Raw genomic sequence first — 16,088 nt, 5'->3', positions numbered from 1 at the left:
ACACTGTACAAACATGCACTTGGGTATATCAGCATTCAGTGCTTTGTTTTACTTGTGCTCGCAATACAGAATCCTTGGAGCAAAGTTATAGTAATAACAAATCAATTTTTTTTCATAGGAACAAAACTTGACATTTTTATCTTTTATTATAAAAAAATAACAGATAATTTTCCTCCTAAATGTAATTTAAACAACATTGTGCCTAAATTTTGACAAAGCTAAACCCAAACAACTGTTGCATTGATTAATTACACCACAAAGATTTCAATGCATATTTTTCCTTAACTGCTCCACCTGTAGTCTTTTGAGTGTTGAAAGAGTAAAGAATATTGATTATCTTTGTAGAGGCTACTTGACAGTATAAGGGAAAAAAAATATCAAGGAGATGAAATTCAAACAGAGGGTCCTTGAAATTAGTGTAATTTTCCATAAAAAAAAGATATGATCTGATGCATTTTACACATATTCAATTCATATCTTTTTGTCAGTAATTTGCTTCACATCTGATACTTTATGGAGTGAAATGTTTGGTTATTTCATGTCTTTGTGGCCCTATGTAAGCGAAAATAATAATTTATGACTTCTTAGATTTGAGCTAATTTAAAAGGATGCAATTCATACAAAAAAGGAAAATGATTTCCAGTGTAAAAAGAAAACAAAAAACAAAAGCAAAAACAGACAAAAGTAAAATTTAAAAATTCTAATTTAAATAAAACGTCCACATTTTTACAGGATTAAATCGCTTAACAGGAAGCAGCCGTGTCCTGTTAACTTTCCCCGTCGACTACGTAGCAAACTGTTGATAAAAAGCCAGTTTGACCCTCTCGATGTGGTGGCACAGCTTTATGGCCGGTCCCAGCTTAAGATCCATGCACTCCTGTACGGTGGGAAGGTTCAGTAGCAAAAGGGCCTGTCCGTCAATTTCCTACAAATGCACAGTTTTACACGAGATAAAACTTCAACATTCTTTCTGACTTCTTTCTCAAAATTTCTCAAACATTTGATTTCAATTTCATTCAAATTGCCTCCTCAGGGGCATCATTACCTGATCCAAGAAAATCCTTGCAAGAGGTGCACAGTCAGTGGTCCTGATGAAGCGAACCACATCAGAAACACTCCACTCCAGTGGACTCGTGTCCAAACACAGCTTCTGAGGAGGTTCAGCCTTTGACGTCTGGTGAAACACATATGTTGGGTCAGAGTTTCTGTCTTACTGTTTGCCTATAACTGGGGCAGACATACAGGTGCTGGTCATAAAATTAGAATATCATGAAAAAGTAGATTGATTTCAGTAATTCCATTTAAAAAGTGAAACTTGTATATTATATTCATACATTACATACAAACTCATATATTTCAGATGTTTATTTTGTTTAATTTTGATGATTACAAATGACAACAAATGAAAATCTCAAATTCATCATATCAGAAAATTAGAATATTGTGAAAAGGTTCAAAATTGATGGCCCCTGGTGCCACACTCTAATCAGCTAATTAACTCAAACCACCTGCAAAAGCCTTTAAATGGTCTTTCAGTCTAGTTCAATAGGCTACACAATCATGGGGAAGACTGCTGACTTGACAGTTGTCCAAAAGACGACCATCGACACCTTGCACAAGGAGGGCAAGACACAAAAGGTCATCGCTAAAGAGGCTGGCTGTTCACAGAGCTCAGTGTCCAAGCACATTAATAGAGAGGCGAAGGGAAGGAAAAGATGTGGTCAAAAAAAGTGTACAAGCAAGAGAGATAACCGCACCCTGGAGAGGATTGTGAAACAAAACCCATTCAAAAATGTGGGGGAGATTCACAAAGAGTGGACTGCAGCTGGAGTGAGTGCTTCAAGAACCACCACACACAGACGTATGAAAGACATGGGTTTCTGCTGTCGTATTCCTTGTGTCAAGCCACTCTTGAACCACAGACAGCGTCAGAAGCGTCTTGCCTGGGCTAAAGAGAAACAGGACTGGACTGCTGGTGAGTGGTCCAAAGTCATGTTCTCTGATGAAAGTAAATTTTGCATTTCCTTTGGAAATCAAGGTCCCAGAGTCTGGAGGAAAAGAAGAGAGGCACTTCATCCACGTTGCTTGAAGTCCAGTGTAAAGTTTCCACAGTCAGTGATGGTTTGGGGTGCCATGTCATCTGCTGGTGTTGGTCCATTGTGTTTTCTGAGGTCCAGGGTCAACGCAGCCACATACCAGGAAGTTTTAGAGCACTTCATGCTTCCTGCAGCTGACCAACTTTTTGGAGATGCAGATTTCATTTTCCAACAGGACTTGGCACCTGCACACAGTGCCAAAGCTACCAGTACCTGGTTGAAGGACCATGGTATCCCTGTTCTTAATTGGCCAGCAAACTCTCCTGACCTTAACCCCATAGAAAATCTATGGGGTATTGTGAAGAAGAAGATGCAATACACCAGACCCAACAATTCAGAAGAGCTAAAAGCCACTATTAGAGCAACCTGGGCTATCATAACACCTGAGCAGTGCCACAGACTGATCGACTCCATGCCACGCCGCATTGCTGCAGTAATACAGGCCAAAGGAGGCCCAACTAAATACTGAGTGCTGTACATGCTCATACTTTTCATGTTCATACTTTTCAGTTGGCCAACATTTCTATAAATCCTTTGTTTTTATTGGTCTTCAGTAATATTCTAATTTTCTGATATGATGAATTTGAGATTTTCATTTGTTGTCATTTGTAATCATCAAAATTAAACAAAATAAACATCTGAAATATATGAGTTTGTATGTAATGTATGAATATAATATACAAGTTTCACTTTTTAAATGGAATTACTGAAATCAATCTACTTTTTCATGATATTCTAATTTTATGACCAGCACCTGTACTCCCTGCTAGATAAACTGCTTGAGTCATACTATCTAGAAAAGTTTTTTTAAATGACTGTGAGTACCTTTCAAGGGAGAATTGGAGGTTAATGTGTTTTGCAAACTTCAAAGTACGTGACATACTGGGAGTTAGATGCTCTAATAATGACCTCATTGACACAATTTGGGAAAAGGTCAGACCAATATAAACTGCTGCACAACGTTTTTGAAATGGAGTCATTCTACAAAAACAAATGTCAATGTGTTTTATGTAAAAGACTGACAAAAGTTGACACATGTAGAGCAGACAAAAAAAATTATACATAGTTTTCAAAATGTGTCTAAATGAGCGATGTGCAATTGAAACGGGCTCTGGTTTCATCAGGGAGAGCTGCAGCTATGCGGTGCTTAAGAGCAAGATTTCTCTGAAACAGGTTTCAGAATAGAGGGTTTTGAATATGGCCGGTATTTTAACGCTTTCATTTTTATTGATTAATTATAGTGTTCAATTTGCTGTGTATCATACACCTGTAAATGTGATGCACAAGCAGCACAAAAAGTGTTATTCCAATGGGAGTATTCCAGCTTAAATCCATCTCAAAGCAGCTCATGTTGTAGCAGCAGGGATGTTAGCAATGCTAATGCCTGCGTCCACATTTGCAGCACAGATTCTCAATCCATCCTATATCACACCAGATAAGTAGCTTCAGAGCCAACATTACTCGCTTCCAGAAAAGCTAAACAACTCTCTGCTAAAATGGACAGAAATAATTTTTTTAGTAATTGGTTAAAGGGAAAAAATAGCCGCACTACATACAGTATGCTTTAATCCCACTGAGTTACCTGCTGAATAGCAAATGCTCATGTTTGAAAGTCCAATGAATGATGCATTGCTCTACTGTTAGAAATTTAACTTACATTTTCTTTACAACCAATATTAAATTTAAAGGAAATAATGAATACCTTGTTGCTATATATATATATATATATATATATATATATATAAATAAAATGCATGTCAATGCACGGATTAGGTCACACTTCAAAAGAAGTAGTTTTTTAAAGAAATGTTTAAAGAAAAATCAGGTGTTTCTAACTTTCAATAAAACTGATGGTTGCATAAATTAAATAATCAATTGAAAACAATAATTTTTATGTTGCTGAGCTTATATGCATGCACGAGCAGATATTTCCCCCAGGTCGTCATAAATAATGTTATTACAGTATTGAAAGAGCTTATTTTTATCATAAAAATCACATGATCTTAGTTTATCTGCTTGTCTGACATCATTATCGGACATGCAGCAAAATATGAGTACACTGTATTTGAGTAGTGTCTTTCATTAGATTATACACTATATATATGAAAGTGCTATAAAATGTAAACATAAAGCCCCAAATTACTAGTTATTCATAAATTTAAAGCCCGGGAAAATGAGGTGCCGTAAGGCGGTAGGATCCCATTTCTGGGACAGATAGGGTACAGAGGAGTGATAACAGGAAGGATGTAAATGCATTTGTTCTCTCAGAAAAGAAATCCACTTGTTATAGTTTAATTTGATTTTTTTATTTAGGGAAAGAAAAAAATGTACTTTTTAATTTACTTTTTTTGCAGAAAGAGCAATTGCGGGAGATGGGATGTATTCTGATATGAATCGGTTAGCGGGGCTGCAAGCTGGGACAATGCAGGAAAAGTTAGTAGGCATGCGAATGTTGCTGAGGTATGGCGGGGAAATTACACATTTTTCCCCCCAAATGAAACCATCGTATGTAGATTAGGACTGCAAATAAAAATGATTTTATTAACCAGTTATATTGTTGACTTTTTTCCATTAATCTACGAACAGCTGCATAGCAAAAGGTGCTTTAAGATCCATGAATTGGATCTTAAAGCACCTTTATATGTTGACTAACCAGCCTGTAGCTCAGGGTTAACTGTTGTGACAAATCCAAATCCATTTATATGTGTCCTTTTTAAATTTCATTGTCTCAGCGTGAGTCCGAGCTTATGAGCAAAAGAATAAGCTTGACAAGAGCATTAACTGATAATGTAAGATGTCTTTTAGTACACTTTTATTACAGCTCTGAGTTGTTGTTTCCTTCAACATATGCCGTGTTTTAGCAGCTGTGTACTCCAGTTGACTTTTGTTTGATTACTAAATCAGTTGATGATTTCTTCAATAATCAGTTCTTTACAATTCATTTGATTAAATGTTTTAGCTCGTAGATATGTTAAAGAACTGTTTAAGATAAAAAAAAATTGTTAGAAGAAACACAAGACTGATCAGTTTTTAATGGATCGTCATCATTTCACAGATATAATCCATATTATGAATCATGATGGTGGCGAGCTTATGCTGTGAGAAAATGTCTCCTACACGGACAGGAAGGATGGTAGACATAAAACCATCTTAGGAGCAAACATGGTGGAGACATTTCCAAATTCTTTTTCTTTTTCGCCACTACCTTTAGCTTTTTTTTTTTTTTCAGCTAAAATTCCAAAACATATGTTGAAATTTGCTCTTCTCATCTTGTTATCTGCTAAATATGAACAAATAGAATATCTTTACTCTCGTTACCTTGGGTGAAGGAGGATGGTTCTCATCATCAGAGAAGGAAGGTGAGCGAGGTTTCCGGCGTCTCCGTGAGGGCCTGGGTGTTGGTGGTGGAGATGGTGACGGCGTGGCGGGCTGAGATTTTTCAACAGATTGCTCAGAGTCATCTTGAAGGTCATCCTGCATCTCGGAGCCAGTGTCTTCACTCAGGGAGTCATCTTCATCCAAGTCTTCCTCTTCTCCACTGCCCTGTAGGAAAAGATGAGCAAAGGCAATCAAGACAGGTCGGGTAATTGATTATTAAACAAGGAACTGATAAAAAAAGCATGCTTTTATTTACCTGTGGAGAGCCGGCTGGTGTGTTGTCCACTGAGGCCGAAGAGCGTCTCTTCTTATGGACAAAAAGCTGCTTCCTCCTCTTCCTCCGCCGGCCTCTCCTCTTTACTGTCCCATCCATGTTGGTGTGAACCCCAGGAGGACGGCCAACACGTTTACTCTTCTTCTTTCCACAATAATATGCTAGTGAAAGGAAAACAAAAAGCTAATTTTAAAATTTTGTATAAAACCTGGGGTGTAAAATAAATATTTGACTGATATTAACAAGAACTACAGATATTTTTACAACTTCTAATGAAAATAAATATATGGGCTTGGATAAAAATAGACTGCGGACGTTGGAAAAATAATAATATCCTTATTCATTGTAAATCTGCTCCAATTCTAAACAGAGACACATCACTGAGTAAAAAAACAAAAAAACAAATTCAGACATTTCTGCTGCTCAGTAAAGCTCAGTAAAAAAGTTCTGCAATCAGGGCTGGGCAAATGTGGTTTATTTATTTTTTTCTCACTTACGTTTCATAAAAAGAAAAAAGACAAATTGCATTTATTACTTTTTAAAACTAGCTGTAGTTTCAATCATTTCCTCTGGGGGTGATCGTAATTTAAATGGCAATTACAAACAAATTGTGAAACATGCTTGTAAAATAGTTAGGTTTTCCAAAAAATAAATCTTCAGAAAGAAAAAAAGAAAATCAAACAATTGATCAAATCTATTAATCACCCAGCCTTAAAATGTAAAATAATCTAAGATATGCACATGGTGAAAATGACCACCTACTGTATTTTGTCTTTGTCAGAACAGAGCAGTTCTCTGAACAGTGCTCCAGAACCATGCAAGGTCCAAACAGGTTAGGGCAACACTCCAGCTTAACGCACGTCTTCCTGCAGAAGTCTGCCACCCGATCTGCGGTGCGGACAATTTCAACAGTGGCCCGGTAACTTTTTCCTTTATACCTGATATGCAAAGAACAATACTGATAAATGAGGACAAAATAGTTACACGTCTTCCACAAACAAACGTGCTGCAAGGTAGAAAAGTTATCGCTAAATGAAACAGTAAATATGTACGACCATTCGTCCAGTTTGGTTTAACTTGATCGAACAGAGTTACTTGGAACAGGAAGCCACTAAAGGCAATCAGTGAAACTACAGCTTTAAATTCAATGCAGATCTTCAAAAACACCAGCTGTGAACACTTGTGTGATTTGAGCAAGTTTTCTGAGGAGCTGAGAGTGTTGAGCTGAGATTAAAGAGCGTTTCTCCTCACTTGGCTTTGAGTGTCTCTCCGTGGCCTTGCCAGCGGCTCTCCTGATCCAGCTGCAGCTCTCTCAGCACACGGCTCGGCTTGTATGCAGAGTTTATCAGCAGAGTCAATACCTGGAAACAAAGGAAACAATTACAACACTTTAGACTCCCAGTATCCCAAAAAAGTAATTGGGCGAGTCATGATAAGGATATTAGGAAAGCAATGTTTTATTGAATGTTAACCAGAGGTTAGCTAAAACAGTTGCTCAACATTTTGTGAGAAACGTGTTGTGCTTTCAGCTGAGTGACTTTATCTTAACAGTTGTACATGCCAAAAGCCAGCTGTAGCATCCTGACTAAAAGTAACTGCTTTTAAAATCTTATTTCATTAAGCATTTCTGTAAACGTCTACTAATATACCTCCCACTAACGTATAAAAAAAAACGCTTTAGCTGGCATGGTTTTGGCAGTGATGCATTGTGTGATGAGCAGGTAATGAGGTTTACCTTTTCTTAAAAAAAAATAGCAACTTAAGTGGTAGCAAGTTCCTGAATTGCTGAAAAAAAATGAAGTCCAATTTTGCACAAGTTACAGGTATAGAGGATTATCTTTTATTTCCTATTGGATCATCTAACTAATTGATCCTCCTAATTGCCAATCATTCTGGTGTCTTTTTCTGCACATGCGCACTTGCAGGCTTATATCTGTAGTGAGCTACGGTTTCAGACAGTCCTTGAAGCTCACCTTTCTCACCATGGTTCTTTGAAAATGGCGGAGGGTCGTAAGAGAACAAGTGTATACGAAGTGTAAGAGAAGAAAAGAAAGGCCTCAGAAGAGGCAGATATATCCCAGAATGCCCAGAAATTGTAATCAGAACTGCTACTGCTTTATTCAGCAATATCCATGTGATCACATGTTTCTGTAACTCTGATATAACTCATCAGTCTCTAGTTTTATCTCTACAACAAACAGCTGTGTTTTGGTTTTGGATCTAGATAGCTAAAGGAAAAATGAAACATTATGGATTGTAAATTTTATTTTTGCATTTAGGCTTAAAAAACAAAAAAGCAAACAAAAAGCGTTCTTTTCTTTTAGCAGGCATTTTATTTTAGGCAGGATGAGATAAACGCAGCTCACCTCTTTGAGAACGAGGACACAGTTCCCAGGACCGATGAACTGAGGCAGCTCAGAGATGCGACCTTTGTTAAGGTATGGCCCTGAGAAGCAGCGATGATTGAAGTAGATCTTTGGACAGCAGTATTTACCATTCCCCTGTCCTGTTACCAAAAAAAAAACCACAATGATAAAACAACCACAGACTACAGATAATCTGCCAATAAAACAACACAGTTGGGAATCCTTAGACATACTCACCACCCGCCTCAGACTGATTGGCCATCTGCTGTTTGACAGCATCAGGTGAGGAGGACTTGGGGGGAGTTCTGCTGTAATGTGGGAAAGAAAAATAAAAAAATCAGTTAGAAGTTGACACACCAGTTGGTGATATATAATATTCTGCTTTTATACTCACTGTTTCTCAGGCTGCACAACAGCAATTTTTCTTTCCTTCTCTACTAGTAAAAAAAAAACAAAAAACAAAATCAAACACAAAGATGCAACAGGTTAAATATTACACAGAGTCACTCTGTGTTTTAACATCAGCTGGATAATGATCAGGAGAAGCTTCTGTGATGACTCATGCTGTATACCTGAGGGCTTGATGGGGTAAACCAGAGGGTAGCCGTTTGTCTCACACCAGCTGACGGGGAAAATGTCGAGTGAATCCACGTGAACTATCAGCTCTGGCATTGGCTGCTTCAGACCTATAAAACCACATGCAACGATGTCAGTTCATCCCTTCCAGACACACGCATCATAGAAACAAAACCGCAAACTCTGCTCCTGTAATGCTGGACGTCATTTATTACACCCAAACATAAAAAAAAAAAAAATCAGGTTCTATTTATTTTAAACTGAGGCTAAAATGATTCATTGTTCAGTGTTTTACCTAGCATAATTAATCAAAATAACAAAAGGAACATACAAACAGCTGGTCAGCTACTATAAGGATTAGATTAGAAGAAGATATCAGTTTTTTTCACTAAAAAGTGTAAATAAAAAATGAATAAAACCTTTTCTGTCATCTTTCAAGTGTTTTCATTTTAGATCACAGCTAAACGTCTCAGTTAAGTGAATGCAAATTATAAATGTAAGTAAATAGCCTTAAATTTAGAAAGCAGCACACCATGCCTCTTTGTATTTTGCTGGAGGGGGAACCCTGGCGCATGGCCAGGCACATGCTGGGGATAGCCCTTTGGAACCAACCTCTGAATCTAAGCACTTCCAGGCCATAATTATTCCAAAAACATCAGAGGTCGCGGAGCTGGGCTAAACTGGTCCCCGCTTTCTAGGCAGGATCATTTTACTGCTGTCAATTCAGCCTGAATTTAGACATTTCTGTCACAGAGAAGCTTCCCATAAGACAAAAGTATGTTTGATAAGATGACAGCGAGGATATAGCTCTGTATGGAGCACCATTAAGCAAGTTATGATATGCATTTTAACATATAATAGGCCAAAAATTTTTTTTAACTAAACCCTTCAACCAATCCTTCCCCTTAGATGAACCTGCATAACCTTCTGGCCATCCATGGCTGATAGTTTAGCCATCGTAATCAATATTTTTCTGAGGAAAATACAGAGTTATAACATAGCAATGTTTTTACTGGAGCTGAATGTGTGCTAAATGGGGGTGTAAATAATAATCGTTTTTTATCGATGCATCGATCCAACAGCCGACGATCCGATGCATCGACACGTCCGAAAGAGAATCGATTCATGTTTTTTTATTCCTCCGGTCTATTTTTATCCATTTGCTCCTGGGCGTAATTCTCCCTCCCTTGCTGCGGTGGCACTAAAACTATTTTGCCCTCCTACCGCGCTTCCTGGTTATACTCCTGCAGCAGTGTGTTGCAGTGAGCTTGACACAGACATTTTTAAATGATGCTCAATATTGAAACGTGGTCTGGGCTACACACTGTGGGTCTAGATACGGCTGAGGCGGCGAGGAAGTGGGGCCGAGTTTAGTCCGACGACGTAGGGACATGAGGGCCAAAAAGAGCGGAGATCCAGGTGGAAAAAGGGTCCCAGTGTTCTCGAGCACCTCGCTCTTCTAGCAGCTCAAACTTCACGAGTTGTTTTCCGCAATTTCGGTCATAAAAACAAAACAAGCCAGCCTCCTGTCTGCGGCCCTGTTTGCTGTCAGCTACAATTTGGGAGAGGTGCAGCAGAGCGTCTGTGGAGGGGACATCTGGAGCTGAGGTTTTGCATTGCACTCATTGCACTGATTTTCTGCAGTATTTTTGCAGTATTTTTTGTTGCAACTTTTCTACTTCTGTTATTTGCCGTTGTTTCTAAAAAATAAAATAAAATGCATAACTATATTACAGCTTTCATTGATTTATTTCAAACTTGAAACTTTGTTTAGCCTGTTAGGTGTAAAAAAATAAAAATAAAAAAATTAACCGATTAATCGAATCAAATCGAATCCTATCGTGGTGTATTCTTGAGTATCGAAAATAATCGAATCGTTTGGTCAGGAAATCGATACTGAATCGAATCGCCATGATGGATGTGATTTACACTCCTAGTGCTAAATATACCTTTGCTTGTTTAAACCTTGTAATTGATTTCTTTTTGTAAAAATAAGCCTTAATAATAACAGCTTAATTAAACTTTTTGTTTCTTATTGTCACTTTCATTAATATTACAGAAAGTGCTTTTAGTGCGTGAGGGAAGACGTCATAATCCAACTGTATGGATTCAAAATATGGATTTTCTCCCCTTTGTGGCTTTTTCTTCTTTTTTTAAATATGTTGCAAAACTACATAAAATGAGTTTAATCGGAGTCAGCAGAGAAGTCTTTTTATGTAGTCGTTTCTGGATGCTGCTCAATGCTAATGCAGAAGTCCATGAACATTATTAGTAGAACTAAAACAGAATGATCAAACAAAAAAAGAAGGGGGGGGGTCCTCCAAAAAGCAGACAAAATGAATTTAAAAGGTTTTCTGAGTAACGTATAGTAGTTTTTCACTTGCAGCACGGCTGATGACACTGTAGCACCTATGTCCTTTGGAGGCGCTGCCACAGAAATGTCAATAAACCTTGGAGAAAAATACCCCTTTGAGGTAAACAACATCACTGTGGCAAAAAAGGAGCAACACATGGAAGCTCCAAACTGTTTTAACATTTTTCGGTTCAGGGAACTGGTTTCTAAAATGTTTATCTAAGGTCTAAAAAGCTGGATCCATGTGGAGACAACACATGGATCCATGTATTTGTTTTATTTCCAACTGATTTTTTTATTTAATTTTTTTTGTCTACCATTAAACTAAACATAAAGGAAATGGCTCCTTTAAAATAACTTCTGAGCAGAGTTGGGAATGTTATTTAAAAAAAGTAACTAGTTATATTCAATAGTTACCTCTCCAAAAGCTTAACGGAATTGGTAACTAAGTTACTGCTGAGCAAAAGTGACTTGTTACTAGCCGAAGTAACTATGCAGTTTAACTTTTTAAAATGTCAAACAATTTGGATAACTTTCTTGACATTAAATACAACTAGAGGTTCAGTTATAGAATATGGTGTTTTTTTTTTTTATCAATCAATAAATTAAATAATAAATGAATTTTTAAATTAAAAGTCAAGACATTTGTAAACACTGAAAACTAACGTGCACTATTTTGATCAGTCTGGTTTGAAAAGGGAGTTGCAATATAATTATGTAGATGTGATCATGGTTGTTGATTATAATAAAAGAAAAATACGATGTTTTAGAACTTTATATTTTTGCATACTGATAGCCTTCAATTGGCTATAAAATAGGTATGAAGATGGAAAACAATGCTGTTCAAGCAATTTAACAAAAATGAAATATACTTTGCTATAGAATTAAACAGTAGTTACACTATTCCTGGAAAAAACAAAACATAGAAGGATCGTATTAAGTATTAAACCATGCAGGTAAAATCATTATAAAGTGAATAAAGGAACATATGTTGATTAAAGGCAGCCTGCTGTCAGGCATTGTTAAGATGATGTGAGTAGCTTCTTTAAATCACAGCTTCTAACTGACGTTTAGAAAGTTTTTGTTCCTGCACAGAATGAGCAAATCACAGAAGCATTTAGCCTTCATTGAGCACTTTAGGAACTCTGTCATCGAATCCGTGGCTCTGCTCCATCATCTCTCCTCTGTGTTCAAGGCATGCTGAAGTTGCACGTCGCTCACACGTGCGCTCACACCAGGAAACGGGTCCATATTTAAACACATTAAGTACGGATAACGAATCTAATTAAAGAGTAGTAATGACTAACGCATAACTTGCTTTTACAAACTAATTAGTTACAGTGCTAGTTATTGCAACATTAACAAAGTTACTGTAATGCGTTACCTAATAATGCCTGAGTCCCAGCACTGCAGATGAGTAACAGAGAAATTAAATCATTCTTTATTTCAATATTCAGTTTCAACATGCAGTATAAAGTGTCTATTTAGACAAAAAAAAGTAAATTAAATCAAAGTAACCCCTTGCCTCTTTGGAATTCAAATTTCTTGATTATTTTTTTGTTCCACCAAAGTTGCGATTGCTATAGCTTCATAATATTACAGTGGATTCCGCTTATAGTGGTTCACTGATATAGTAATCAACCGCTTAGTGTTCAAAAGGCTTGGGACAGAATAATTTCTATAGAAATGCTGTTTAAATAATTTGTTTAAAGTAATCAAGAAATCTGCTTATAGTGTTCATTTTTGGCCACTTTATGCATATAAACATGTGCAAAAATAATTAATAAGTGGATCGAAATTGATGACAGCACTCCGGTGTCAGAGCCCGTGACGGACGAGGACATCATCCGTGGAGGTACAAGAGCTGTTTGGTGCGGGTACCAGTGCTGCGCGCAGCAAGGAGGACGAGGATGAAGAAGAAGAGACTGTTGTCACTTCCACAGCTGAGATGAGGAATGCATTTTGCATTTTAAAGACTGGTCTCCTGCATATTGGTTTCAAAAACTTTGACCTTTTAATCATTTTGAAAAAGAAGTGAACTCTGTGTTGGACAACACTCTGATCCAGGGAACCATGGATAAATATGTGAAGTGATTTCTTAATGCGGCGCAGCAGATCCGCAATTCAAAACAGACGTAGGCTAGCTTTAGTTTTTTGTATCCTTTGCAGTTATCTTCTGTGTTGTTGTTCTATGAAACCATTACTTTCAAACTTCAGCACCAGGCTACCAGAGTTATGTCTGCACACAGCGCAGTATACTGTAATTAAAGTTGCAAGTTACTGTAATAAAATTACATCTGTTTCATTTCATTTTTCTCATTGAAAAACCACACAAATGGCATTTAGATGATATTCTGCATAAAAAATAACAGTAAATTCGGATATAGTAATCAACTGCTTATAGTCTTCAAATTGGCTCTGGACAAAGCGGATTCCATTATTACTAAAAGAAATTAGAATAAATACAACCAACAGCTGTAAAAACTATTTGTCTTTCTAGTCAGACCAGAACCAAAAAAAAAGCACAGAAAAAAAATAATATCTAACTGAACATTTTCTTTCATGCCCCTCTCACCTTCCAGGCTGAGCCAAACGTACTGCCCTTTAACCCTCGTGACAGTTGCCACATGAATGTTCTCTGGTGACACTGGGTTGACGGCCTCTAGTTTCATGGCCTCTTTGAAGCTGTGTTCATACTGCTCCTATAAACAAAAATAAAATACAAACATTAGAGTTTAACAGCTGATGCTTTACCCTAAACCAGCAGCAATACAAATCTTATTCTTCTGATCATTTGTTGAGCAAACAAAAGCAAGCTAAATATATACAGAAGTGGACAGTAGGGCTGGGTATTGTTCAAAAATGTTCGGTTCCGGTACCAATACCGATACCTTCACTTCGATACCGGTTCCTGAACGATACTTTTTTCGATACCAGTTTTATAATATCAATTCGAAGAAAAAGAAAATTACACAACATAAAAAAGTACAAATCTTGAGTTTTATTTTAAGCTCTGATTTTCCATTTACATTTTTCCTCTTACATAAAAAAAAAAAAATCAGTGTCTAATATTCACTGTTACATTGTGAGGACCTTTTTACTTATCAGTTTTCCTTTAGAAAAATTACCATGTCTGACAAACAAGCCCGTTGAATAGGATCCTATTGACAGTGCACCGCTGGTATGTGGGGGTCTGAGCGGCTCCGACAGAAATATTGGAAGGCAGGATGAACTGACTGCACTGATTAAGACTTCAGGTGGATTTTCCCACTTAAAAACCTAATAAAACTACTTTATTCCCACTGATCACAGCAAATATAACTGCAAGGCAAATAAAGGATAGAGTAGCTCCGCCCAACGCGCGTCAGAGCCACTTTTCGACTGCGCAGCCAGAGCAGCAAAGCTTCTTCAGCCGCGCGTCAGAAGCTGGTACAAGCAGCAAAAAAGGAAGCAGCAGACGTGATTTGGCTGCTCCTGCTGCGTCCAGTTTGAAAGCAGCATTCTCCAAGAGTGTCTCGCATTATTCACTCCGCTCTGGCTTTGCACCGCCCACGGGCTGCTGAGAGGAGGATGGTGGCGCCGGCTGCAGTCCGCTCTTCTTGCAGTCAAACACCGAGCAACTTTCTGCTCTTAAATTATTTCCGTGCACGATGTATTGCATTGCGCACTATTAGCATCAGTCTTAATAAAGTGAAGCCGCACTTTTGACCTGGGGGGCATTTTAAAGGGGTTCCACGGCGCTCGCAACCAGTTCACAACAGATACACATGAACCCTGGCTGTAGGCGTGACCACCTGTGTATTTTTCTTCTTTCTAATTCTTCTAATTCTTCTTTGACCAAGCTTGACTAAGCTTGATGATTCCATACTGGTTTCATCTCTTTCATTAAGCCCAAGCCAGGTTGAAGTAATTAAGTGAAATGAAGGTCTGCAGCTTTCCAAAAGAGACCATGAGGTCCATCACAGATTTAATGATTTGTTAATGAACTGACTAAATGCTTAAAATAGGTTAAAATACACATTTCACAACCTCTTAACTGAGAAAGTTATAATTAAAGGATGTATTAAAGGAAACTATTGACAAAAGGTGGCTGCACACTTATTTGATTATTTCAAGTATTAATAAAGGCTGATGTTTTGGGGGGGATCCACCATCCCGTGCATGCAGCAGATGGGCTGGTCCTTAACTTAAACAAAGGGAGGCCTGTTTTAGAAAGGATCCAGGGATGGACAGGTTCATTCATGGCCTGAGCTACTTTGCCGCAATGCTGCTGAAGATGCAGTCAGCGTCACAGATCATCTTAAGCAATAGAAGTATTGTAATTTAGATAAAACATTAATGTAATTGACAGGCCCATTCGTAAAGCCTGTTATAAGCTTAAAGTGATGCGACCTTTTAGCGCCCGCGCTCCTCAGATATACAGATCTTGTTTTTTTAACTATTGAGAGAAAATGTTGGTATCAGATTTGTTTTTTAACAATGAATAAATCTAATTCAATTAAAGGTTTGGCCTTTCTATTTTTTTTATTATAAAATAAGGCTCTTACAAAAAAAAAAAAATCTCTGGCTTTCAAATCTAATGTTTTTCCAGTTACTTCACAGCTCTGCAGTAGATAAACCAAACATCAACAGTAAGTGGAACGGTGTTTAATCTGTCTTTACTAACAGGCAGCTCTTGACTCTGCATCAGATCCGTTTATATGTGAAGGTATTTACACCAGATTTAGATACCGACTATTAAAACTGCAGCTGAACCTTCAAAAAGGCATGCTGTTGGTTTTCTGCTGTTTTCTTTTACATGTATCCAGTTCTTCCTTATGCAAAACATATGCAAAATGTAAATATATTTACTTAAATTTGAATATAATCATATCCATGCATCACTTCATCATAGTGATAAACAGCCCTGGGCTCCGGCAGGACTTAGAGGAGTTTTATTACATTTTTCGTAAATTAATTTCTAGTTCTCGTTTAACCCGGCCTTAGCAGATAGAAAGAAAACATTAACTCATTTATTTGAGATCATTGAGCAACACAAGATGCCC

At 37.5% G+C, this 16,088-nt stretch overlaps 1 protein-coding gene across 4 annotated transcripts in view; it reads right to left on the bottom strand.

The window, feature by feature from the left end:
- Window positions 1-312: 312 nt before the first annotated feature.
- sfmbt1 (Scm like with four mbt domains 1) overlaps window positions 313-16,088 on the bottom strand; it is a 31,811-nt gene continuing 16,035 nt past the window's right edge. Inside the window, exons 11-21 of one of the 4 annotated variants that reach the window (XM_038294535.1) lie at window positions 13,619-13,745; window positions 8,687-8,800; window positions 8,509-8,551; window positions 8,352-8,422; window positions 8,115-8,254; window positions 7,000-7,109; window positions 6,511-6,686; window positions 5,731-5,909; window positions 5,415-5,639; window positions 1,046-1,174; window positions 313-925 (exon numbers count right to left, since the gene is read on the bottom strand). In XM_038294535.1, coding sequence (XP_038150463.1) covers window positions 785-925; window positions 1,046-1,174; window positions 5,415-5,639; window positions 5,731-5,909; window positions 6,511-6,686; window positions 7,000-7,109; window positions 8,115-8,254; window positions 8,352-8,422; window positions 8,509-8,551; window positions 8,687-8,800; window positions 13,619-13,745 — 1,455 coding nt within the window. In that variant the 3' untranslated portion in view covers window positions 313-784. The remainder of the gene's footprint in view (window positions 926-1,045; window positions 1,175-5,414; window positions 5,640-5,730; window positions 5,910-6,510; window positions 6,687-6,999; window positions 7,110-8,114; window positions 8,255-8,351; window positions 8,423-8,508; window positions 8,552-8,686; window positions 8,801-13,618; window positions 13,746-16,088) is intronic. The other 3 variants (XM_038294554.1, XM_038294545.1, XM_038294563.1) reach the window with 3 other exon arrangements.

This window comes from Cyprinodon tularosa, unplaced genomic scaffold (assembly GCF_016077235.1).
Source record: "Cyprinodon tularosa strain WSP-4 unplaced genomic scaffold, ASM1607723v1 ctg11, whole genome shotgun sequence".
NCBI lineage: Eukaryota > Metazoa > Chordata > Actinopteri > Cyprinodontiformes > Cyprinodontidae > Cyprinodon > Cyprinodon tularosa.
This window is presented reverse-complemented; position numbering and strand designations above follow the sequence as displayed.